At 40.9% G+C, this 26838-nt stretch overlaps 2 protein-coding genes across 7 annotated transcripts; both read left to right on the forward strand.

Moving 5' to 3' along the window:
* Window positions 1-6117: 6117 nt before the first annotated feature.
* Window positions 6118-13409, forward strand: LOC111671210 (muscarinic acetylcholine receptor M2-like). 2 transcript variants are annotated; one of them, XM_023428266.2, is made up of 4 exons: window positions 6118-6221; window positions 10371-10593; window positions 10810-11676; window positions 12300-13409. In XM_023428266.2, the coding sequence occupies exons 2-4, from the start codon at window positions 10423-10425 to the stop codon at window positions 12609-12611; spliced, it is 1350 nt and encodes a 449-aa protein (XP_023284034.1). In that variant the 5' UTR covers window positions 6118-6221; window positions 10371-10422; the 3' UTR covers window positions 12612-13409. The 2 variants fall into 2 exon arrangements, with proteins under 2 accessions (XP_023284034.1, XP_023284035.1); XM_023428267.2 differs by lacking the exon at window positions 6118-6221 and adding an exon at window positions 7913-10011.
* A 1643-nt stretch (window positions 13410-15052) lies between these two features.
* On the forward strand, window positions 15053-24937 carry LOC111671208 (S-adenosylhomocysteine hydrolase-like protein 1). 5 transcript variants are annotated; one of them, XM_023428264.2, is made up of 18 exons: window positions 15927-16856; window positions 19094-19196; window positions 19451-19562; window positions 20010-20147; window positions 20359-20459; window positions 20732-20834; window positions 20936-21030; window positions 21464-21570; window positions 21660-21776; window positions 21864-21927; window positions 22021-22109; window positions 22220-22290; window positions 22392-22486; window positions 22631-22729; window positions 23742-23810; window positions 23903-23981; window positions 24095-24215; window positions 24304-24937. In XM_023428264.2, exons 2-18 carry the CDS (start codon window positions 19140-19142, stop codon window positions 24308-24310), a joined length of 1524 nt encoding a protein of 507 aa, XP_023284032.1. In that variant the 5' UTR covers window positions 15927-16856; window positions 19094-19139; the 3' UTR covers window positions 24311-24937. The 5 variants fall into 5 exon arrangements, with proteins under 5 accessions (XP_023284029.2, XP_023284028.2, XP_023284032.1 ...); XM_023428260.2 differs by lacking the exons at window positions 15927-16856; window positions 19094-19196 and adding an exon at window positions 15054-15357; XM_023428262.2 differs by lacking the exon at window positions 19094-19196.
* Window positions 24938-26838: the final 1901 nt, after the last annotated feature.

Raw genomic sequence — 26838 nt, forward strand, 5'->3', positions numbered from 1 at the left:
TACAAACAGCAGTGAATTGAAACATGAATGTCAGAATTAACTCAGCACTGGGTACAAATATCAGTTGCTCTCATGGGGAAGGCCTGCTGTCCTTTAGTGTTGATCTTCTCTGTCAGGTGATGGAAAGATAAGCTGAGGCTCACAAATGATAGTTACACCCTGTGGTCAATCTCTCTCCATGACCACATCCAGGAATTCAAATGACCGACGGATGATTGTGTGATTCAACCTTAAGAGCTCTGTCAAATCTGCATGGCTGAAATAAACAGAACATCAAAATGTCATTTCCAAATAATGTGAAATGAGCAGAATAAAAACTCATATGCATGATTTTATGCCTATTATATGGGTCATATCATTATTTCAAATTACAGTGCCACACATAATGATAAGAATAAGTTTGACCTCAAGTGAACCATCATATTCTTAATGGTATTATGTATAAATGGCATGGAAAGGTTTGAGCTGCGGTCAGAATTCATCTCCTCACTTTGCATACAATTTCCATTGCAGACGGCCCCTGCAAGATGCAAACTAGTGTCATAATTTTTTTCCAATCCACTCTAAGTGAACATGGAAAGATTTTCCTGTGCATGCACAACAAATGAGGAGAAGAGGCCATCAGGTAAACAGTTCAAAACCCTTTTCTAAAAACCAACAAAGCAAGATGGTGCAGTAAACTAGTCAGGGTTTGAAAGGAGGATGTATTATGATATTTTTTGTTTTTTTCTGACTCGGAGGGGTGGGGGCACGGGGGGTAATATTGTTGCTATGACACAGCCATGCGATAGCATCCCAAGCAACAGGAAACGTTCTGACTCTTTCAAGTGATCGAGCCTCACGAGTGTGAGTTGAATAGTGAAACGACAAAGCAGCTTGTCAGCACTCTGATGTTCATTATGTTCCACAGAGATCATGGCCTCCGAGTGGGACTTATTAATTAATGTGTGTGTGTGTGTGTGTGTGTGTGTGTGTGTGTGTGTCAGTGTAGTCGTAGTACAGGCCTCTATATCACTGTACAGATAGCTGCAAAACATTTACTACTCTCTATTATTCAATCTTTACTTCAGTACAGTTCATTCTGTGAGCCTCAAGCATCACATCACATTCTACATTCAAAAGATCAATGGTCAACCGATCACTCCTGAATAATTCCAGGACTGGAGCATAGTTCAATAAACTGGCAGATATGACTGAGATTTCAACAACACCAGAAAATGGTCGTAGCATCAGCTGTGAAGTAGAAGTCATCATCTGGGAGTGAGCGGATTGGCCAGCGGAGGATTAAGAAGGACATCAAGGACCTTCCTTCAATTACATATTAAGTGACCCCCTACTTAGGATGATGACAACACAGTCATTTCCATGACAAGTGCGCCAACTCCATCAGCTGAGACGGGAGGGACGCAGTTGAAAGTGCTGAAAAACATCCTGTAAAAAGATCTTGAGTTATCATATTTCTTGACATTTGCTAGATAAATCACCGATTACAACTCTCTACCATATTTTTTTCCATGTTTACCAAATATCGGAATATCTGAATAACATAAAAACAGTATAAAGTGGCAGTGTTGGGGAATACTGAAATACACGTGATTAAATTAGAAGGTGAAACTACATTTTGCAGTAGCTTTCTGGTAGTTCAGCTACATTCATAGGTGCATAGTGATTGAAGTAGTTGAATTACCTTTTGCCATTTTTGTGTAGTTAACTACCGATATTAAGGACATAAAAGATTTTGGAATCATAAAAGAAAAGTAATGATTTTATATTTTTATTTTCCCATTGATTCTCTACTATAATTGAACCCCTTTTTAGCAGCCCCGCCCCCCTTTTTCTTTCATCCTGACCACTGTGAAGGCGTGCCCAGGCAATGCATTTGTCAGGCAGTCCACACCACACACTTAACCTTTGTGTAGTGCATGTGCAAAAGCCAAAGGCAGGCGTAGTTGGAGATGGTCACACATGATGTATATAAAAATCATTCATTTTCATTCACTTAGTGAGGTGCTTTGATTTGTTGTCAAACCAAAGGCAGGCTGAGAACACAGACAATGCTGTGTTTTAAGTTTATTTTGAGCTTTACACATTAGTTTCGAGTTTTAACATCCAGTCAGTTTCATGCTGCGTTTGTCTGCCTGTATTAATGCAGTAGGCTGAAAAGTGCCATACATGGTGAGTCGTCTGCAGCTCTGTGGGAGGCACGAGACTGTATGAGGAGCTGGAGAGAAAAGAAAACGTTAGTCCTCCAGATGGCAGCAGAGGCATGAAACAAACAATCAGGACAAAACAGACACATGATAGCAGGTGACCGGTGGCTGAGGGATGACATTTAACCTTTGAGCAAAGGACAATACCTTCCATCTGTGTTTTTATGTGTTGGTGAGGTGATTTTAACCGACAGTCACAGACTAATGATTCCTAAAGTATTCGATACGATTCCAACAGATCCATGTGAGTGTCAGTGGATCCCCAGAAAGATGAAAGCTACTATTATTCAGTTCATCATCTGCAAACATGAAAGTTAAGGTTTAAAATTAACAGAAAAAGCTGTCATTACAAGCTGTGTATGTGTGCGATTTAAATGGGGCATTTAGAAGGACGTCATCGATCTGCATCATGGAAAATTCTACTTTTTCCAGTGTTTTTACCAGAGACTAAAAGTCAGAATACCTCAGCTGCTTCTATTTTGACCAGTCTTCATTTTCTTTTTAATCTGTCTCTTTTGAGTCCCCTAACTGTGTGAAATAGCACTATTCAATAGCTGAAGAACGCCTTTAACAGAAAGTAAGAGTATTTCTATTGTAGTTATGTTTGTTGTAGAAAGCTGTGTTCTATACCGAAGCATAGGAGCAAAAATTGTTGAGCAAAGGTTTTGAATGAAAAACATAGGCTACATGACTCTTATAACTTTCTCTATGAAGTGCTGCTTTCTGAATCTTATTATCTTTTATTGCTGCTGAACATAGTCACCATTCATTGGCAATGATATTACTTTAGGGGATTATCAACTGTTAATCTACAGAGAAAATCTATTTATCTATAGCCACAGAGCCAAGCCTCCATTGTACCAGTGTTTGGAAAACCAAGAAGGTTGTTTGACACTCGCCGCTGTTCTGAAAGTATTTCCAAAATGTTCAAACTCTCTTGTAACAATCTTGATGAAAAAATATTCTGTCCGCTGCATGACAAATACAAAAACAAGATTTTTATCACCCTTAAACACATGACATGCTTCATGTATTTTCATCCAGATGGTTAGAAGAGGCTTTGACAATTATAAGCAAGTAAGTAAAGTAAGTAAAGTAGGTAAAGTATTAGGTTATTTAAGTTATTTTATTTATTTTCGGGACAAACTGATGTATAACTTTGTGACTTGAAACTAATGGTAATTCATGGGGCACATAAACTAATTCATGTAGAAGTAATATCAGTGCCCGTAGTCCAGGTGGCCCAAATCCCAGCTGGACACCATAATGAATTACAGCCTGTCGTTAATGAATCATCACAAGAGATTATAAAGTCACAATTTGCTCGAGGCACTGAGGAGAGTTACAATAAATGTCCAAGTGTCATCAACATTAGCCCATCAGCATATGATGTAGTGTACAATAATTCTCAGGGAGAAATAAATCCAGAGATTGTAAGAAAGGCAAAATCTGCAGTGTGACTTTTCTCTCTCCTTCTGTTACAATTTTTATGAACTCCACGGTTTTATTAATAACTGAATGCACCAGTAAATTCCAGAAAATGTGAGGCTGCTTTTGTGTGTGGCCCTTCTCCCATTCAAACAGCTGCTCTTGGCTCCAACTAGATGACCTCATTTCCCTGCTGCCTTGGGGCTTTTCTTCATATAGTGAAGAGGAAAGAGCTTCATTGTTGGCTGTTTTTTTTTTTTTTTTTTTTTTTTTTTTAATTCCTCATGCACATAGAGCAGCAAAAGTCTGAATGAAGGTGCTCCTCTTACTGTGAAGACGCCAAGGGATATATTTCATGGTGTGAGGCTGTTGTGCTTACACAAGATGAAATGTGTGTAAATATTAAGAAATGGACTGACGAAAGAGATGATTTGTGTGAAAGTGCAGTGTGTGTGTGTGTGTGTGTGTGTGTGTGTGTGTCTGTGAGGAGCGATGGCTTTTATCACTCATGGTGCTGTGCAATATTATTCATCCTATGCCCTGCAGCAGTGCATCCTTTATGGTTTCTTTTTGTCCTCCTTTCAACTCTGAACACTTTCATGAATGTAGAGTGTACACGACAGTCTGTGTCGGGCTTTTGATCGGAGGTCAGCTTGCGTGTGACTCCACTGGAGTAAAACATATTCCACCTCTTACAATAAAACAAAGGATGAAACCTTCGATGAAACTGAGACCTTTAAACTTTCACATATGTAGACGCTAATTCAGTGGCTGTGCGAGAATGAAGGCCTTGCAAGATGTTACCATGAAAAGCAAATGCCATTGGCCAGCAAGAACTACACCACGACTGTACGACCCTCATGAATTATAAATTCAGTGTCAAGCTTTAAATCCACACGATCCATTGCCCACAGGAAGCATCAAGAACACGGCACTGTAGTTACATTTTTACATTTCGCCTGGAATCACAAGAACCGTGAGGTATACCACCATATGATACATGTGGTTTTATTATTTCACAGATGTACAAAGTAAAGAGTATCTCTTTTTGATGTCACAATTGTATGTGAAAAATATCCAACTTCTCATTTGGTCGTCTATTACGCCAGTACTAACTGGTTTACAAAACCGCTCTTTTAGCAGAATGTGCTTGCATTACAGATACAGTCAGATTGACATGTCATTTCTCAGTGTGAGTAAAAACAACAAGTAATAGATTCGCAGGGCGTTGTAAACCAGACTATTTCACACAGTAGCAAACTGTTTCCCCTGGTCTTTCTGCCAAGCTACCTGCTGCTGGTTTCATACAGTATTGATTGTACAGACATGACAGTGGTATCAATGTCCTCATCTAACTCTCAGGAAGAAAACTGTGTTTTCCAAAATGTCAAACTGTTCCTTTAACTATTTTACCATTCATACAAATAATACTGCTAAATATAATGATTTTCAAATAGTGACAATCACTACAAATAATAGCAATACATGCCAGAGAGTCCCAGAAATTCAAGGAGCTTCTAGGAGACAGGAAACCAAACACACACACACACACACACACACACACACACACACACGTCATGGAGACAGAGTCAAAGCCTCATATTGATTTGTGATCATGACGAATTGTGAAACAGCGGAAGTGAAGCTCATGGCTCATGGCCACACCCGCACAGTTTTCTACATAATCATCACCACATCGAAATTAGAAAGTAGTAAAATAATAGAAAAGTTTTCTACAAGTCTATGTCATATTCCAACAAATCAACTGCCATGCTACTGTTGATGTGATCAGTGTGCTTTAAGTTTGGACCAGGACAATAAATCAACTTTTCTCATATCAAATCATGTCTACATGTCCAGCTCAGGCCTGTTTGATGGCACGCTCCTTGTTTCATTTGCAATATTGTTTTGTGGATAGGGACCATTATTCTCTGTGATAATTCCATCAAAGTAAGGTCATCCACCAACTGGGGCAGACTGCGTCACTGGTTTGGTTAAAAGGTCAAAACAGCAGAGTCTTAAAGGTTAACGTCCTGCAGCAAGAGAATAGAAGTGCGACCCCTCTGTTTTGTCCTCTTTTTAATCGTGCTTTACCATTTTATTTCATGCCACCGCCATTCAAACTTCTCTCTACATGATCGCCTACAGCTTGGTGGGGCAGGAGGACATGGTGTGGTTGTGTTGGAGTGGCCAGTTGCTCTCCATGGTTCTGAAACAAACATCTCTCTCTGTCTCTATCTGTCGCCGTCTATTGTTTATTCAAATTTGCGACCGTAGCTCAAGGGATTCAACACAACACTCACTAATAGCGCCCACAACCCTTCCCTACTCTGACTGTAAGTCTCTTTTTCTGTCCAACACACACACACACACACACAAACACACACACACATGCACACACACACATGCGCACACACACACACACACACACACACACACACACACACTGGTTCTTGCCAGAGGAGGAGCAACATCAACGTCGGGTTACTTTCTGCTTCTCTCTCTGCTCCAGTGTGTCGACAGAAGTGACAGGAACATGAACGAAACTGAAACAGCTCATCCATGTCATTCCCTGCAGACAAGGTAAGACAACATTTCTCTGTGGATTTCTACCAAACTGCTGCAGGTAAGGACACTTTTTCAGAAAATTACCCTGACTTAAAGATCACAGACTTTCGGGAGAAATTTTAATACCTTTTTGCTGAAGCACCAGTAAAAACAACTATATTTCGGCACATCTATAAAGTTTCTCATATCTTGAAATTTCACACAAATCCCCTCAAGGTGCGAATTATAGTAACCATGTGAATCTTTCTTCTGCTGTAAAAAAAAAAAAAAAAAGCTTGATTGAAAAGATGTTAAAGTCAAATAAGAACAGTTGTGTGAGTCATGTATAAAACTGGACAGTATAAGAATTCAAATCAATATAATGGGAACATAAAAAATATTGATAAAAATGTCACTGCAAACTCACAGACACACCAAAAGGGAGATTCCAGGAATATAATGTGATACATCAATATATTGATTTAAATTTGCCCTCCACATGCTGTTTCAGCTTCCTGAGGAAGTTTCTATTTATCGTAGGGTTTTATTGTTGTATTGTATTGTGGCTGCTCTGGAAATCTTTATCTTCATTTCTGTGCTGAGCTGAAAGGTCTCAATCAGCCACCAGCATCAGATCCCGACTCTGGATTCCCCAGTCTCCCTGCTCCCGAGGAATCCCCCTGGTTACACTGTGTTTGTGTTTAAGAGGGAAATTAGATTTGAAACAGACAGCTCCTCCCTGAAAACTGTAGGCCTACAAGATGAAATCAAGTTATGTTTGTTAATCTTTTCTCATTAACTCTCCCCTACTCATGTCCCCTGAGATGGACTTCCTTAGCTCATGAGGCACTACAGTGCCCTTTTTATTTTTATTATTTACATCTTTCCCTGCTTTGTGAGTTATCTCCTCTGTGCCTCATCATTTTAGTTTTATTTTTTAGTCCTCTCCACCCTGGTTATTTGTGCCTTTTTTTTTCTGGCTCCACTGCAGCACAGACATTGAGGTTTTCTCTTCTCTCCGTTGCACTGCTGTGTGAGGCCAAAGCTCACGTTCATGTGAAATTTCCCACTCTTCAGAATCAGGACACACTCCTCTGAAATCACTTACTTACACTTCTCACAGTAACTTGTGCAATAATATCAGGAAATTTGACATTTTTTCAAAATGTCAAACAAAGCCTCAAACTAAGTGTGTGTGCTGCACTTTTCAAAGTAATTTTATCTCATATGGATACACATTGTATGCTTTGTGCTTTGCAGTTGCTTAATTATGAGATTTCCAGTCCGAAGTTTGGCCTGAAAAGGCATAGTAAACAATAAAATACATTTATGAGATAAAAATCTATTTTGCAATTAAAAAGGAAACCACTTTGAAGCCTGTAGTTGTTAAATCCTTCTTTTGATGCAACTGTGTACTCTGTGTAATGTCCGCAGTCACAGATGTGTTTTCACTTCCTCTTCTCTCTGCAAACAAGCCCCTTGTTTCACTGTCTCATCTGCCGATAACTACTGACTCTGTAGCCGACTGTCGTATCGTCCATGATATCAAAGACAGTACAGAGTTTTTAAAGCAGAGCTCACCCTGCCAGATGAGTAACACTATATCCTAGAAGCATATTACCGGTACAGCTGTTGCAGGCAGCATCTGCTGGATCTAATTACCATGTCTCTGTGCCTGTCAAAGAAATACTGTTTGCCTCCATGACTCTGTCCAGTAGCCCTGAACAACAACAAGGGAGGTCCAGTAATGTAGGTCTTATTAGAGTGTGAATGGAGGGAAGAAGTGAAGCCGGGCTTCGTGAGCAGGCAGCGATCCCCTCTCACCAGCCATCACATCCTATGGCTTATTAAACAGCTTGTTAATATACATGGTGCTAATTTACTTGGGAAACTAGTAGGATTTGATACCAACCTCAGTGTCCTGATAGCTTTTAACAACCCATCTTTTGGAGAATGTGAGGTTGGCAGTAAAGTCATTTAAACAGCCACATGCAGCTAAATAGACCTGACCCTCTATGTGTCCATAAAATATCTTACAAATGTAACACCATAATAATGGTGGACAGTAAGTAAGCAGAATTACATTCACCCAAGGGATGCATTTAAATACAGCTGTACTTGAGTATTTCTACTTCATATGAGGAAGATATTGCCCCTTTTACACCACTACACTGTGTACCACTGTGGTTACTAGTTACTTGACATTTTAAGAGTACTCCACTGATGTAGCATGCACTCCTAAAACTCATGATGAAGTATCAAAGTCGATGCAGTAGAACCACAGATATCATCTTTTTCCCCCGAGCATATTCCTGGTGCCTACATTACCCACAGTGCAACAAGATTGCAGACAATTTGGTCAGAGATGCAGGTGTGTCTCGCTAGTGGTGGCTGATGAAGCCTCGAGATGCTAGCCTCAAGCAGAGATGAGGACTGGGCTGCAGAGGTGTGGTAAACATGTCTTTTAAGTTGAAGTTTTATATATAAAACATATGATCAGTTTAGAATATGATGCATTGTTATAGATTAAATTACTTAAAAGCAAAGTACAATTAGGCCCTGATCCAGCTACAACACTGAAATACGTAATACACTTTAAATGAGCACTTTGACTTTTGACACTTAAGTGTTCCAAAATTGAGGCATTGTGGTCATGTGAACAGATTCTCATCCACACCACATGATTAATGCAAGCGCACTTCATCTCAATCCTGATTCTTAGATTAGCCCAAATCTTAAATGTATATATATAAAAATATATGTGTATGTGTGTGTATGTGTGTGTCTACTCTAAACAAACTGTTGAGGCTAGGTCGCTAACACACACACACACACACATCAGCTCTTTTTTTCATCTGTGACAGAAAAGCCCCAAAATGGGTCTTTGATGAGTAAGTGATAGAGTTAGAGATGCTGTAATGAAGTTTCATTTTGCTGTAAGAGCAGGAAGGAAACATCTCTCAGGTACAGTATGATGTTATCGTGGAGTCTAATGGAGTCACTTACAGGATTTCAGCAGTATGCAACAACCCCCTGGTCTCATCTAAGTGTCTTTACATTGATTTTCTGATCAGAATACATCAGATAATCACATTGTTATGCTGTGTACATACTGTAGGTCTATTCCTGATGTTTCTTGTTCTTTAACATAATGGTAACAGTAATGATACTTTGCCTTAATTGTGATGTTTTGCGGTTAGCTTGAATGCGTGGGGCCATTTTGAATACACAACCCATTATAAATACAGAAGAACAGGTATCTGCATATGCATATCATGTTGTTTAGCAGATGCTTTTATCCAAAGCACCTAACAGCACCATGAGTGCCTGGATTTTTTTTTTTTTTTTGCGTGGGTGGCCCCAGTGGAAATCCTTCTGTACACTCATTGAAACAGTGGGTGTACAGACTTTTTTTTCCTCACTCAAAGAGCTGAAATTACTCTGCTGATAATCTTTCTTTAGCCTCGGAGAATCCGTCCTGTTTTGACATTAAAACCACAGCTTCTATAGAGGTTTATACAGGCAGGCACACAATAGCACAAATGGACACATGCATGAACACTCACACATTCAGTAAATGAAAATCCAGTTTTCAAACCACGCAACACCAATTTCATCTACATATGTTTTAGGAAATGACTTCTATAAGCGCAGGATCAAAATAAGAACTTGACGTCTTTGATTTGGCTCTCACACAGATTAAATGATCTCAAGGAGCATTTTGTGACTTTCAAGGCTTTCAAGACTCTCTGGAGGTGTGGGTGGCCTCTTTACATGGTCCTGGTCAACCTGTCAGGTCAGATTTGATCAGCATTAAGATTTCCAGGTCAGTTAAGATGCAAGATAACACCCACTGTGCAGATTTAAATATAAACTCCAAACCAGTTCAATGTGTTATTCCTGATATGAGCATGTGCTGTATATTTCTAAACACAGCTGCCGCAGCCTTTATTTGCTCACCTGTCCATCCTTCACACCTGGGCCAAGCCGCAAGCTCAGAAACACTCAAACACCTGCCACCTGCTTACACACTCAAAGTTACGCATGATTTTGCATCTGTCACTGTGTGGGCAGATAAACGCACACACAGACGCAAAGATATTGCATCAACATCAGAAGTATATGAAAATAGCTGTAAAGAAGCTGATTCTTTCACAATCCTTTTCATTACTATGTACTGTACAGATGTGACTCGAGCCTGAAGCATCTGTGAGAAGGATATCCAAGAGGAGCCAGGATGGAGGCTCCAAATTCATCCCATACCACCAACATCAGCAGTGTTGATAACGCCAGCCTCTTCTCTGGGAGTCCGTACACGACTGTGGAGATAGTGCTCATCATCCTGGTGGCTGGATCTCTGAGTCTGATCACTGTCATTGGAAACATCCTGGTCATGCTCTCCATAAAGGTTTGGGTTTTTTTCGTTTTGATCATTTGTGATTAATGAGTGTGTTTCAAGCATCCATCTCTGGACACCCTGAAAAGCACACCCAGACTTAGAGATAAGAATACAACATGTGCAACCCTGTGCAGAGGGTTAATCTAATAGAAATGAGAAAACACACATCACATTTTGCAAAAAAGATTAGCATCTGACAGCCTGCTCCATGTTGTTTCCCTAAAGGTAAACAGGAACCTGCAGACCGTCAACAACTACTTCCTGTTCAGCCTGGCTTGTGCAGACCTCATTATTGGCGTCTGCTCCATGAACCTCTACACTGTCTACATTGTGATTGGCTACTGGCCTTTGGGAGCGGTGGTGTGTGACCTGTGGCTGGCTGTCGATTATGTTGTCAGCAACGCCTCAGTCATGAACCTGCTCATCATTAGTTTTGACCGTTACTTCTGTGTCACCAAACCACTCAGCTACCCAGCACGCCGCAGCACCAAGATGGCGGGTCTGATGATCGCGGCGGCCTGGGTCTTGTCCTTCATCCTGTGGGCTCCAGCCATTTTGTTCTGGCAGTTCATTGTGGGCGGGAGAACTGTGCCGTCAGGTGAGTGCTACATCCAGTTCTTCTCCAACCCAGCGGTGACGTTTGGGACAGCCATAGCGGCTTTTTACCTGCCCGTGGCCATCATGATCCACCTGTACTGGCGCATCTCCAAGGCCAGCCGCAGCCGCATGAGGAGGGACAGCAGGAAGACATCAGGCACGAGTATCGGAGAGGGCCCCTCTCACAGCCAGGAGGACGGATGTGGGAGTCAGAACAACTGCATCGTGACAAGAGAAGCTCAGGAGGAAGCTGGAGATGGGAAGGATAAGGAAGTGTTGCAGCGGTCAAACGGAGGCAGCCCCTGCAAGGAAGAGGGAACTGACCAGGTGGACTCGGACAGCGTTCACGCTTCAACATCTAAAGACACAGCTGCTGCACCTGCGTCATCACAGAAATCATCAAATGACGGGAGAAAGACCAATCAAACACAGCCACCTTCCCCGGAGAACTCAGCCGCTGACAGGCAAAGTCTGGTCACGAGGACACTGTTTAAGGTAAATCTGATAACTGCACATGTTTGAACATCAAAAACCACAAATCATCAATCACAAATTTCACTTGATTTTCAGCTTTAAACATTTTAAGCCCCACGACTAAAATATTTTAACTACTGCATGGATTGCAGTAAAGTTTTCATTCATGTTTCCCAGAGAAGAATCCAGTGACTCTGGTGGTTTTTAGTTTTTCAGGCCAAAACTTTAGTCTACTGTTCACTGTTTGAGTTTCACAGCTGGTTTCAGTCAAAATGCTCTAAAACCACCAGAGCTCAGCACCAGATGATAGACAGACACGCTTACCGACTAGCTGGTGAACACAGTGGAGCATGTAGATAAGGAGTTAGCAGAGACTAAAACAAGGCTGAAAAGAGAGAATAATAGATTCATATTTGCATGTGGACAGAAACATGACTCCAGAAGAATTATAATGTTGCTCCATTTGCCAGATGTGTAAACAGATAATTGTTTTCTTACACCATGTTTTCCACAGCAACTTCAGAAGGTGATAGAAAAGTTTAGAGCGAGCCCCCACTGCCTCCAAGTGGCCGGAAAAATAATCTATATATATTTTTTTTAAATGATAAATAAAAAAGTCCACTTCTTCTACTCTCCTTTTCCAGGTAACAAAGCAGAACGCTGTGGCAAAGTGGAAAAAGAGGGGCATTTCCTCCAGGGAGAAAAAGGTGACGCGCACCATCATGGCCATCCTGGTTGCTTTTGTTGCCACTTGGACGCCGTACAATGTGATGGTCCTGATCAACACCTTCTGTTCCATCTGCATCCCAAACTCCCTCTGGACCATTGGCTACTGGCTCTGCTACATCAACAGCACCATCAACCCGGCTTGCTACGCCCTCTGCAACGCCACCTTCAAAAACACCTTCAAGCACCTGCTTCTGTGCCAGTACAAGAACATACGCACGGCACGATGAGGGGCAAAATACTGGCTCAAGTCTGTGATGGAGTCAAAGTAATGTGATAAAGAGAATATTGGAGTGAACACATTTTTGAAATATAGACTAGATGTGTTCTTATTGTTTACTCACTCCATTTTGTTTTCAACTTATTACACCACTGCCACTGAAAATAAAACTGTTTTAAATTTATAATAATACTTAACTTTTAATGATTTCAAAAACAGACGTGGTATTGTATTATGATGCTCTGGACAATGTGTTCTGGTGGGAATGAGGTTTATTGTAAAAAAACAAACAAAAAAAAGTACATTTGACTACCTTGACAGGATATTTCCCTCTCTGCTCCTTCGACATGAGCTTGTGCAGTACGTTGTTGAATATGCAACCTGTTTTTACCCCCAGCATTAAAAGTGTGGTTAATGTGATAAAATTGTAGGTTTACAATGAAAAAGAAGATGAACTGCATTATTGATATACACCGTATTATTGCTATGTTATTGCATAAAGTAACACTGAGCTGTGAAACAGAAAAAACGAAAATCAATCAAACCGAAAAATCGGTCTCAACTAAGAAAGAAAAATAAGTATCAGCAACTGCAATCTGATGCTTGTGTGTGATTGTGTGTGTGTGTGTGTGTGTGTGTGTGCGCGCGTGTGTCTGCATGTTGTAAATTTACTCAGTCATATTAATAACATCTGTAATCCATGTTGTTGTGAAATGAGCCTAAGTGTAAGATTTGTCCATATCTTCTTGTCTTTCTTCACATATTAACACATTTTCTCTAAATAAAAGACTTCATGTCAGAACCGTCTCATATGTGCTCAGGATTAATCTGGTAAAATAGATGTTCAGAGTCTCGTATGTAACCACAGTCCCAAACTGCTTCACAGCGGAGATGTCAAAGATTCAGTTTTTTTTAAACACTAAGAACATATGTGACATGTGGATGCGCCTGTAGTTTCCCTCCACAGTCAAAAGACAGGCAGGTCAGGTGGACACAATTTTCTTAAATATTGGCCTAAAAATTAACCATTTAAAGGGACCTAGTGAAAACCTCACCACAATGACATTTTTATACCCCTCCCAATTCAACACCAGAGGCTGAAATTCCTGCACTGAATAGAAATGAGTATCAGAAAGATTTAGAGAGAGAGAGAGAGAGAGAGAGGGAGAGGGAGAGGATTGGACAGTATCTCTTTCCCATGCTCCTCCCTTGGGACCAGGTGTCATGAACCTCTCCTGGTTCCCGTCAGACACAGAAACAGAGAGGAACCAAACTGAAATCATCCCAAAGTCTTTGCTCTGAGAGAGAAAAGTAAAGGCTGTGGAACTGTTGCACCCTCTAGTGGAAGATAAAGCAAATCTATTGATACTCCTGCACCTGAAGGCTGACTGGAAGAAAGAAAGTGTGTTTGCACTGTTACAACATCAGTTGCAACATTTGTGAAATACTTTGTTGTGTGTGTAGCACTGGGAAAGAGAACTTTTCAAAAACTGACTGCAAGAGCAGATCCGCTATCACACACATGGAAATGCATCCAATCACATAAACCAACAAATGCTGGTTTTATAATGGCTACAGCAGTTAAACAAACCAAGAGGATATCCGTCCTTTTGGTACAAACTTCTCTTTTTGCTACTGTACACCCAGTACGATGGGAAAACACAACATTTTCACACAAAACAAGGATTTACACATTTTCAGTGTACATATGGGAACCTGAATGTTGTTTCAAGACAGACTTGAAAGAATCTCACAGTTTCTTATCATGCACTCAGATAACCATACTCACATCCATAGCATTGTGTATTTCAAGGCTAAAAACTACGTCTGTCTATTTGAGGGCACAGCAGTTCTGCCTATAACTGCGGTGTGGATAATAATATAGTTGTGCATACTAGCAGCAGCCATTCTGCTTGGCACACTTGTCTTTTAGCCTGGCATCATACTTGTGGGGTGGGGGGGTGGTTGGTCACCATGGGGCCACTATTTTCTGTAAACATGTCACCATGCCTGTTTGTTTATAATGTCACCCTTGGTTTGTGTTGCATTCATGTCTTTGTTATCCAGTGTTATCAAAGACAACACAAAAACAAGAAGTGGCTCCACAAGTCTAAAATACATTAAGTGCTTCTTTTTGGTATAAACAGGAGACACTTTCAGTACCAAAGACTGTTGTGGGGTCCACACTGACGTCTACAAACATGGCACTTCAGCAGCAGGAGTTACATTCCTACATTTCCAGGTTACATTTCCCTCTGAGGCAGAACACAGTGCTCACATCACTGTTTACCCTGTACACACTACATCCATGACTTGATTAGCCATTTTACATTTAGTCAAAGTAACCCAAGAACTGCTGCTGTTTAGAGTAAACACATGCACATATCAGATGTATGTGGGCAGCATATGGCTGAACTGTCACCTGAGCAGGAATCTAATTCACTTCATTGCTGGCTGCCAGAGGAATCATGGCAGAGGAAAAGGACCAGACAGTGTCCTGGGAGCACCTGCCACTACCTGATGATTATCCCGAACCACATATGGAGGAAGGATCTGTGCTGAATGGAGGGGCAGAGGGGGATGCGTCTGGTACCACAGAGGAAAGCACCAAAGATCAGGGAGCAAAATGCAGCCCGAACCTGCTGCAGATGCTAAAAGCAGCAGAGAGCAGGTGCACTCCTCAGGGTCGGGACAGAGACGGGGCAGAGGCTTCTGGGACAGGAGAGCTGGTTACTGAAGCTCTGAAGACCGACATGGTGAGCAAGGACACTCTTACTGACTCCACAGGCAGCGTGAACCTGCATATACTCAGGCTGTTAATGATTTTAGTTGCAATGCGCAGGCCTCTAGCAATGAATGACCAGCACACCCACACACCCATTTTGTTTCTCTGAAAGAGACTGAAAGGGGAACTGTGTTTTCAGGTCTGTTTTCAGGTCTGTTTTCAGGTTTTGGGGAGCGCTGCTGCATATGTGGAAAAAAAAGGTGTATAAAGTCCTTTGTGGCTTTGGTCAGAGCTGCGAATTTGATATTGCCCTAAGTGATGTCACTTGAGTCACTGTTGGTTGGCTCTGAAGAAAAAAGAAAAAACAACCATATCTCCAAATGAGGGATTTAAATTTTTAACATGAAAGAAGAATGTTTGGGGGAAAAAACCCCACAATATATCTGGTTCTGTCGTATCTATTTTGGTCCTTTTTAAACTGTCCATCATGAGTCTAACAATGTTATAGGAGTACAATGATACCTTAACATTAACAGTGATCAGTATCACATTTCATTTAAGTTTCTAGGAGACAGATTGAAAATAGAGTGATCAACATCGAAGCAGCAGAGTGAGATATCCTGACCTTTTTTTCCTAATGTGGGCCAGGTTCCAAAAACACTAAATCCTAGATTTCCCATAATTCCTGATAGCATCTCTTATTAGACCCTCCCTGCCTGGTAAATATCCACATCTTTCAGCTGCATGTAGCAAAGACTTTCTTTCATAAAATTGACTTCCTAAGCCCAAACTAAGATAACCCTGATGACATCACTATGACATCATCTGTGGTCTTTTTTATCTGACTTTACAAAGCCACCTCTAAACTGACCAACATGTGTAAAATCAGTGTGGTGCCTTTAAGAGTATCATTGCAGAGCTGCGTGGTCATTTAGCGGACAGCGAACAGTAAACTCCAGCTCCATTGTCTGATTTATGAAGAGAAACCTAAGCTGCCCTGTGTCCCTGAACGCAGCAACAAAGCTTCTTCTTCTGTCGCTATAGGGCCCTCTTCTTTTCTCTCACTAACAAATGAATGTATGGTCATGTAAGTACATCTCTCTGCTGTCTGTTGAATGCATACCCTGAGAGCAGAGTGCACTTTACTCTACACATTAATCCGTGGCCTCCAGTGAAACTTGACTGAGCTTATCTTTCCTCACAACTCTCTTACGTCTTTCCATCTCTAACCTGTCTCTCTTCTCTATATTTTCCCAGAGTTCCCCTCTGTAAGTCTCACAAAGACTCTATTTATTTCCACTTTCCTCTCTCTGTCCTCTCTCCACCTGTCACCTGGGCCTGTTGGACGAGGGTGTGGCATAAAGCACCACTGTGTGAACTCTGCATTCAGTGAAACTGCATCAGCTTGCAGCTCTGCAGGGTTGTTGAGGGTCACTGTGGGAGCGCTCTGCCAGCATGAAGAAAGTATACAGTCTAGTGAACATAACTAAAGCCAAGGACCAGGAGGCAGTGCAGTCCATCTGTATCAAGGTATCATTTTGTTTGCTTTGTTATGCTCTTGCTCTATGTTTTCTTTTGAAGGGCAGTGAGTCAGGTCTTCATGAGGAATAAGGCGTGAGCATACAGCTGTTTTAATGAGAGTACTTGAACGAAATTATAAAATAATAATCCTTTATGCTTGCTTTTTTAAAACTATGTCAACTGTGAATTTTCTTGTAGAAATGTAAGAGAGGGAATGCGCCATTTGGAACGTTTCAAGCAAATCAATGCACAAATGGTCTCCCAAAAGATTGTTTTTTTCACAGCAACTTTGAAATAATTTTTGGCTTTCATTGCACTCCCAGTAGCAACTTCAGTATTTGGCCTAAACTCAAACTTATTTTCTGATCCCTGTAAGAGACAGTTTTGTGACCATTAAGTTAACATTCACACCGCTCCCAGTCACACCTTATTGTCTTTTTGTGTTGAAGATTAAGCAGCTGCTTGAGTAACTGCCTGCTGCACTCAAAAAAATGGCATTCAAGTGATCATTACTCCGAGTGAAAACAGTTAAATTTTACACCAGTTTGCCTTTGGAGAGGCACCAGTGCTTGAAAATATTGTTTTATTTGAACTCCAGGCGTGTTGATATTACGTTTTTATTTGCTCTTTTTTTTTTTACTTACATTGAGGATTTATTTTATACAGATTACATCAACAAGTTCAACAAAGTTAATTGATTTAGATTTTACTTGCCAAAAGAAAGTGACTTGAAACAACTGTCAGCCAATCTAAGTGAAGCATGTTGTGCTCCTTTATGTTTTAAATCAGGAGGATTATAAGGAAAACAAAACTGTGGTTTATTTATATGAAACATGTTGATGATGAAGTGAAGGTGCTGTTAGTATGTGTGACTGGGGATCTCTGTTGATTGATTGGCTCAGCTTTGTGGACCTCACTGTATCACCCTGTCAAAAGTAACTGAGTGTCAGTGTCTTAAACCCTATAGGCCACCAGGATAAGATAATAAATCATCTAACTCAAGTCAGAGGAAAACAAAGTGCTGAAAAAACCACAGGGATCCTCACTTCACATATTCACAGGTCTCAGGTTTAATTGCTCCTAATGAGGATTTTAGGGCTCAGTTTGAGCAGCAGCATCACATGAAAGATGCCTCACCTAATCTTTACTGATACTGATGCCTCTCCCCACTGACTGTACTAATGCAAGTGTAATGAATGTCATTAGCTATGAGTAGAAAGCTTACTGCAAGAGTTATTTCTGAAAAACCTGGAAATGTCAGACGACAGTTTCAGTTTGAGTTGTGGGATAAACGTCTAATAACGGATTTGTTACTTGAGTTTTAATTCAAACCTTCCTGAAACTGGAACAAGGTCAACTTGTTATCTTCTTCTTATTTTTTCCATGTCACTCAGCCCTAGCTTTGCATTTTTGCAACCCTGAATCCATCTGTATTCTAAAACTGACTTCGCTTTTTCAGTGCACTTACATATGACCTGACAACTGAGGAAAGACTCATGATGACCTTTTATAGAGGTCACAATACAGCAGAGGGGTAGAAGAGAGGACCAACAGACAGCACCTACACTTTGCATCTCTTTAAGGGTTACTCCACCAAATCCATTAACCATTGCACTTTCATAAAGCTGGGGCACTGGACCATAAATGGTCAAAATCTGTGCAGCTGGGACATACTGACCGACTACTCCCAGGTATCAGTCAAACTACAAAAATATCCTACACTGATTCCACATTTCCTTGAATGCAATTCAATAGAATCTTTCATTATTCCTTACTGGTAATTCCCACATCTTTCAAACTACACGCCAAGTTTGTAAATAAAGCTTTGTGCTACAATTTGTCTCAGAGCCCAGGCCACGACAACCCTGATGACATCGCCATGATCACCAGGGTTATTTTCTTTTGACAAATTTCATCCAGAACCACAGGAGGATTGTACAACTGTTTTCACCAACTGGGTAGTGCTCCCTGTGAGTAAACCCACATTTATATGTAAAATCAGTGGAGTGCCCCTTTAACTAAATGCCTTTAAGATTTGATCCAACGGTGTGTATGCGTACAGGAGTATAATTGATCTGCAGTACACTGCAGCTCTGTGCACAAACTCACAGCCCTAGAGCTTCAAACACATTTTTTGGAGGTGGGGTCAGTGTGGGGGTGTGTCTTGGTTGGTGGGTGTGATCACGTAAGGAATAAGCCCTCAGTAAGCTTGTGGTGCATGGGTTTTTTTTTTTTTTTTTTTGCAGCTCAGGCTCAGGCAGCAGAGTCAGATTTAGCTGCCAGGAAGCAAACATGGCCAAGTGGGATTCGTGTGGCAGCAGCCCAGCCTTCAGACAGCCACACTGGACGGTGAGACAGCAACAGATACAGAGATGAGTCAGGACACGAACAGGCACTAGACAGTATGTGTGACAGTGACAGGCTGTGAAAGAGATGCTGGCAGTTTACAAGAAACTGCTGCGATATGCGGTGCTTATGTGTAAATTTGGCATCATTATGTCTGCATCAGGTCTGTCTGTTTCAAGCTTGACTTTGATGAGACTCTAAACTTGTGACCTGCCTCTTCCTCATCTTGTCTATTTTGTGCATTTTTGTCTCCACAGCAAATACAGTTCACCGACCAGAAGCAAGAATTCAACAAACGTCCTACCAAGACAGGTCGTCGCTCTCTGTCTCGGTCCATCTCACAGTCGTCGACAGATAGCTGCAGTTCAGGTAAGGAAACATGCAAATGCACACTCTTAAGTCTGATCACATGTCTTTGATATATAAACTGAAGTGGTTATGGTCCCAGCAGCACGAGAACTACAGGCACTGAGGATTAGCCTCGGTGCTTTCTCCTTCAGCTAAACCTTAATTAAAAGGAAAAGTCTTCAGAAGAATTAAGTCTCTTTAATTTGGTCCTAATCGGCTCTGTGAGCCTTACTCCAACATGTCAGTCACTGCCAGAGTTTATGCAGACTTCAAAGACTCAGATAAAAGACCCACCTAGTTGAAGGCTGACTCCAAAAATGGTATCAGAAACAACAAAACAAGAGCCAATTCATATCTGTAAAGCTTTCCAACAAATCACGTGTCTCTCTATTGCTTTAACCATGTTTGTTCGCAGATATTATGTCAGCTGATTTATTTTATACACAATGCCTAATTTCTGTGTTGCAGTGTGCAGTGACAGCTCTGAGGATGAGTCTTCTCCTAAAGACAAGCTTCAGAAGACCTCCAAGGGCCTCTCTGACTTCTGCATCAAAAACATCAAGCAGGCTGATTTTGGGCGCAGGGAAATAGAAATGGCACAGCAAGGTAAAACCTCTGTCCTCAAACTTCTGTTTATTGTCTTCACAACTGATACATGTATATGATTTATGTAGCATACTCAAGACACTGTAGCAGAAAAGTAACACACGAGAAGAAGAGATAAAATGAGAATATTAAGCGATACATATAAAACGTATTCATTCATGATGTCTGTCCTCATGCTGATTGTCACTTGGTCACTGTCTGTGACACTTAGAAATGCCAGCACTGATGGTCCTGAGGAAACGAGCTGGTGGGGAGAAACCTCTGGCTGGAGCCAAAGTGGTGGGCTGTACCCACATCACTGCACAGACAGCGGTCAGTTCAACACACACAATCAAACTAAAAAGCACCGACAGTGGTTTAGTGAGTGCATCAGACACAGCCTGGCTTAAATAATGGCATCATTATTTAAGACAAAGATAAAGTTCTTATCAGAGTGTTGCAGTGGGAGGTAATAAATTGATGGTAATTTTTATATTTTTCTGCACTTCATTAATCTTTTCTTATCTGTATTACAAATAATAGAATAACCTTTTCAGAAGTTTCACATACGTCCTGTTGACTCTGAATGTGTTGGTCTCCTGCAGGTGTTGATTGAGACTCTGTGTGTGTTGGGGGCTCAGTGTCGCTGGGCAGCATGTAACATCTTCTCCACTCAGAATGCTGTTGCTGCGGCTCTGGCTGAAGGAGGTAAAACCAGCTGTGTACCAGCTCTTCCTCCTCCATCTTTTTTGTCCTTCTGTACTTTCTTTTTGACCATGACATGCTCTTTATCTTTCATGCCCTCTAAGGCATCTCAGTGTTTGCGTGGAGAGGAGAATCGGAGGAGGACTTCTGGTGGTGCATTGACCAATGTGTTGGTGCAGAGAACTGGCAGCCCGACATGGTACTGTAAAGTACATCAAACAATAACACCACTGTGCAACTATTTTTTTATCAGAAAGACTGTTCAATCAAAAAGTGAATTAAACTTTTGATTAAATCTTTACCCAAGGCGTAAACTATTCTATTTGAGATATAAGTTTAATGGCATTTGACTGGTGGTGCCAGTGACTGTAATTAAAGATGGACGTAGTCTTCGTGATGTCATCCATAGGTTTCTGAGAGCAGTTTGGAAGCTCAGAGAAGGCTGCAGTCTCCATCTTGGCAATGCATGCAAATCTCAGCAAATCAAAAATTGACTGTCCTTTTAAAATATATTCTATTATGTTTGGGTGAACTGTGAACTTTAGTTTGAACACCACATCATTGTGTTTAAGAGTCACAGCTACAAAGACTGTGGTGATGGAGAGTTTACCTTTCTTTATCACTCTTATAAGATTCTGGATGATGGAGGTGACCTGACCCACTGGATCTATAAGAAGTACCCGAGCCTATTCAAGAAGATGAAAGGCATCGTGGAGGAAAGTGTCACTGGCGTCTATCGGTCGGTTTCACACAAAACTCAGATCTTTCTACAAATGCTGTACAAATGATTCTCCAGCTCACATGTGTGTCCCTCGACTCTTGTTTCAGGTTGTACCAGCTGTCCAAGGCAGGCAGGCTGTGTGTCCCTGCCATGAATGTTAACGACTCGGTGACCAAGCAGAAATTTGACAACCTCTACTGCTGCAAGGAGTCCATACTGGACGGGTGATGAACCATGTTGTGATGGTACACAAGTAAAAACATTTGTGCAGCACAGAGCAGTGACCTGACTGTGCTGAACTCTTCTTTCAGGTTGAAACGGACCACTGATGTCATGTTTGGAGGAAAGCAGGTGGTGGTGTGCGGATATGGTGAGGTCAGTAAAAAGTGCTTCAGTGAAACATGTGTCTTTAAAAAAGAGAGATTCAACTTAAGCAACTCTACCAACCTCTTTTCTTTCTCCTTGTAGGTTGGCAAAGGTTGCTGCGCTGCCTTGAAAGCGTTGGGTGCTGTTGTGTACGTCACAGAGGCGGATCCCATTTGTGCCCTTCAGGCCTGGTATGAGTGGAAGAAGCTTGTATCAGCACATGTGTTTAGCGTGTTCCCCTCCTCCCAGAAGCTCATTGTAAAAATCTGAACTCCATTCTCTCATCCCCTGCTCCTCTTAGCATGGACGGCTTCAGAGTGATTAACCTGAGTGAGGTGGTCAGACAGGTGGATGTGGTCATCACCTGCACAGGTAACTGCTGTCCTTCTAACAATGAATTGTCTTATTGAGAATGAGAGACCAAATTAATGTTTCTTTCAATTGGATTTTATTTAAATTTAATTTCTCTGCAGGCAATAAAAACGTGGTGGGGAGGGAACATCTGGACAGAATGAAGAACGGCTGCATACTGTGCAACATGGGACACTCCAACACTGAGATAGATATGGTAAATATATGGTGTGTGTGTGTGTGTGTGTGTGTGTGTGTGTATGTGTGTGTGTGTGTGTGTGTGTCTGCATGTTGCTTATGAGTGTATAGACCTCTATATGTGTATGCTTGTGTGTGTAAAATATAGACTCTTGCTTGTTAGGTGAGTCTGCGGACTGCAGACCTGAGGTGGGAGCATGTGAGGCCTCAGGTGGACCATGTTATCTGGCCAGACGGCAAGAGAATTGTCCTGCTGGCTGAGGTGATGATGCTGTTATTATTGTTAATATCATTACTATTATTATACACCGCTACCCAGGGATAATGTACAGAAACACATTTACTGTAAAATGTAGCCCTGAAGAGACTCATGCTGCTCTATTGACTGGCTCTCTGCACATTATCCTGTTTAATACACAGCTACTTACAAAACACATTCATCACTTGAGGTGAAATATTGAATTTAGATTATTACAAGTCAAGCGCAAGCTACAGAAGCTATTTTCAATGCTGATGGTGTGGATATTCTGCCGGGAAGAGCTGTTAGGTGTTAGGTATCAAGGTGCACAGACTGTGTTGTAAATACTTATGTTTATGTTTAAATCTTTCGTTTTTAGCATTTAAATTTGAAACAAATGGATGCAAAGAATTTGGACAGTTTACATTTATTATATATTTGGCCTATTATAGGGAGCTACCTTATACGCTAATGCACCTGCTGAATTAAAAGAGTTATTGTTATCAAGATTGATAACAATAATTAAATCTGAAGTCTTCACTCAACGTCTTAAGTAACAACCAGTTTAATAAAAATATGCTGGATATTACAGGTAGCGTTTAGTGTCATCAGTGATGATTGATGAATACTTTCAAATAAGCACCAAAACCTTATTGCTGGGTGAATGAAATGTGATCTAAATGAGCACAAGTGTCACTCACAACATTAGCAATGGCTCTGTTCTGTTCATGTGTGCGAGGGGAGACAGAACAGTGTCTTTTGTTGAAATCTGTTTCACCCTCAAACAGTGTTTCCCATATTGTTGCCCTGTGTGGTTGAAGGCGTTATAGCTGAGGAGCTGAGCAGCAGGAAGAGATTTACCTGAACATTGTTAAAGGTGCTCAGGTGTGCATCAGGAGAGACAGAGGGATACCAACACTCAAACTTTATTGTACATAATTATTTGACATACGACACATTCAGATGTCCGTAGATTATGATCAGTGGCTGCTGTCACACTATTGTATGTCATTTCAGTTTTCGATTTTTCTCTTAGGGCCGTTTGCTGAATCTGAGCTGCTCCACAGTGCCCTCATTTGTCCTCTCCATCACCGCTGCAACTCAGGTATTGTAATACGTTAAGTGTCAGTACTCCTGCTATTTTGAGGCTGGTCACCTGTTCTTGTGTTAACAGAGACTTTGACTGTTGTGTTTCAGGCACTGGCTCTCATAGAGCTGTACAACGCTCCGGAGGGACGATACAAACAGGACGTCTACTTGCTGCCAAAGAAAATGGGCGAGTCCTCTGCTTAAATACCCTAAAACAAACATTACCTTTATTGTTCTCCTGATCAATACAGTCAAAAGGTAGATTTTAAAATGATAAAGCCTAAATGTCTAAATTTTCAGATGAATATGTGGCCAGTCTTCACCTGTCGACGTTTGATGCTCACCTCACAGAGCTGAGTGATGATCAGGCCAAGTACCTGGGCATCAGCAAACACGGTCCCTTCAAACCCAACTACTACAGGTGAAGACACTTTACACTGTTCTCACACACAAACGATACGCACATCCGACTTCTATTTCTATTTAACAAAACGCAATTCTTCAAATAGGTATTAACTTCTGGATGTAGCGCTGAAGGACAGAAGCTCCTCCGATGTGATATTGTGGATTTTATTTTGGAAAACCCTCTGACGCCCTCTACAGTCTGAATATCACTGAGGCAGCAGATGAAGACCCATGTTCAATTCTTTGTCTGTGTATGTGCGGTTGTACGTGTGGAATGTAATCACAGGTATTTCTGAGCTGACTGAAATATGAAAAGAAAAACAAAGTGCTGAATGTTTTAATTTTTCACTCTTCTGCTTGATAAATCAACACCATTTATTCCCTGGAGCAGCAATCACGTGTAGACTACAAGTTGCAGCACAGTTCATCTGCTGTCTCATGCCCTTGATTTAAATCTAACATTGCCACTTTTACTTACTAACCTAAACTGAAGTCTACCAACAGCCCATTGAAAATTTGAACAGATGTACTTCACAATCAGATATTTGACGTATAAATCTCACATAGTGAGCTGATAACCTGCGGAGACAGTGCTGCTGCTGTTCTGAGGCACAGTTGAGGCAACAGTGGACCATGAACATAAAGTAAGGCTAGAACATATTGTCATTGATTTAACGCTTTAAAAGATCATTGTACTAGAGTCACAAGATATAATAAAAAGAACAGTTTTGCTCTTTTTCAGAGTGTTTCTGTTTCATAATTTTAATAAGACAAAAATAAGAAGGCATTTTAAATTTGGAAAATGTAACAGTATTTTTGTTTGTTTGGTGTCAGAAACATCCGCAAATTATCTGTGTTCACACTCACACTGATACAACCACACAACCCTGTACATACAGATGTATCCCCAGTTTCCCATTAAACAAAGACTAATGGCAAAGCTCACCAGCTGGGCCTGCTTGTTGATGTGACATTTTTTACCCACTAGGGGGCGTAAGAGATTTATTATTGACTTTGAGTGATACTAGCAATGGTCATACTTTCTATAAAAGGCCTCAGTGCTTCTATCCTTCTATCTTGAATCAACTCACACCTACCATAGTTTGTCCACTCACAGAGATAGACAGAAATACAGACACACACACACACACACACACACACACACACACACACACACACACACACACACACATACACATACACATACACATCACAGTCTTTTTGCTGAGCACTGAGATAAAATCTAAATCCAGTGGCAAGTGGACAGAGTCTGGGTCTGTTAATCTGTTAATTAGGAGATAGATAATGAAATTCATCATCTATTTGTGTGGGGTCCTCTACATACAAACATAACATTGTCTTCTTGATGATGACACATGTTCAGAGCTTTGGTAAGAAATATGACTTTTAATAGTGAGTGTAGAGTTGTTAACAGTATCCACATACAGCCCACGTGCAAAATACTGTTAAATCATCATACTATACTTATTATTATAAAGCCATTCCTCATTATTCTGATGTGAAATGGACAAATTAAAGAAAAATATGTGACACATAATTATGATGGATGATACTGGAGAAATTTGTGGCAAAGACCCTGTCTCTGTGACTGTTGTGGTGGAGATGTGCTATAAGACTTGGTTGACAATGTATTTAACCAGTTTAAATATTTTTTAAAGGTGATGTAATCCATCTAATAAAATAATTTGATAAATATTAGTTTCTTTCATATCATAATGTCATATCTTTATTTCAGTGACTTACCGTCTCAAGCATTACATTGAAAATTGCTTTCAATACTAATTCAGGAAATGCTGGAGCAATTTAAAGTAGTGTTTTGTTTTTTTCGTATCAGTTCACAAATATCTTCTGACACTAACAGTAGCTTTACTCGCAGAATGAGCAGTCAGCATTAGTTTTGGTTCCTGCTAGACGCTACGTAATTAACCCTGTTCCACGAAAATCCAGCTGGTCATATAACAATCATTATCTGTTTTCCTCAATTGTTGCATCCTGTCTATCTCTGATCATGAAGTACTAAAAATACCCCCCTGTTCCTGGATTACTGTAATCCAGCGCCTCCCTGTGTTCATGTGTGTGTGTGTGTGTGTGCCAAGACATGGCCTGGCTGAAGATCCCTACTGAAAAGTACACTGTGTTTCTCTGGGACTACAGACTAAAGGTGAGTCACTAATGCTAATGCAACCAGTCTCTCTTCCTCCTCCTCCTTCCTCTCTCATATTAGTTTTCTAATTTACCTCAATCGTCTCATTCCCTGACTCTTTCTTTACTGCACTAACAATAACTGAATCAGCTCACCAATAATTCATCAGTGTTTGAAGCTCATTTTTCACCAGAGGAGTTGGCGATCTGTTTCACTTCTAGGTCACTTTTCATCACCTCTCTGAAGCAGTCCTCTGTATTGTGAACTAATCCCACACGAATTGACAAAAACCATGCTGTTGAGATTAGTGTGAAATACCTTTAATGCAACGGACAAGTAACACAACAACGTACAGTGCAAAGGAACATTTGAGACAATAGCAATTAAACAGCCATTAGTGTAAGAGATTAATGAGGAGATCCATTAACTTCCACACCCAATCTAATCTGACGACACCACTCATTCTCCTGTATTG

This window comes from Seriola lalandi, unplaced genomic scaffold, assembly GCF_002814215.2.
Source record: "Seriola lalandi dorsalis isolate HSWRI2012SDOR001 ecotype SW California unplaced genomic scaffold, Sedor1 jcf7180002054873, whole genome shotgun sequence".
Lineage (NCBI taxonomy): Eukaryota > Metazoa > Chordata > Actinopteri > Carangiformes > Carangidae > Seriola > Seriola lalandi.

What these genes read in the sequence shown, in the direction of transcription:
- LOC111671208 (XM_023428260.2), top strand. Translation starts at nt 15,070, where the DNA reads ATGGCAGAGGAAAAGGACCAGACAGTGTCCTGGGAGCACCTGCCACTA. An exon ending in AAGGAGTCCATACTGGACGG is followed by an intron (nt 21,777 to 21,863) that starts GTGATGAACCAT and finishes CTCTTCTTTCAG; the next exon opens with GTTGAAACGGACCACTGATG. An exon ending in CCATCACCGCTGCAACTCAG is followed by an intron (nt 23,811 to 23,902) that starts GTATTGTAATAC and finishes GTTGTGTTTCAG; the next exon opens with GCACTGGCTCTCATAGAGCT.
- LOC111671210 (XM_023428266.2), top strand. Translation starts at nt 10,423, where the DNA reads ATGGAGGCTCCAAATTCATCCCATACCACCAACATCAGCAGTGTTGAT. An exon ending in TGGTCATGCTCTCCATAAAG is followed by an intron (nt 10,594 to 10,809) that starts GTTTGGGTTTTT and finishes GTTTCCCTAAAG; the next exon opens with GTAAACAGGAACCTGCAGAC. An exon ending in TCACGAGGACACTGTTTAAG is followed by an intron (nt 11,677 to 12,299) that starts GTAAATCTGATA and finishes CTCCTTTTCCAG; the next exon opens with GTAACAAAGCAGAACGCTGT.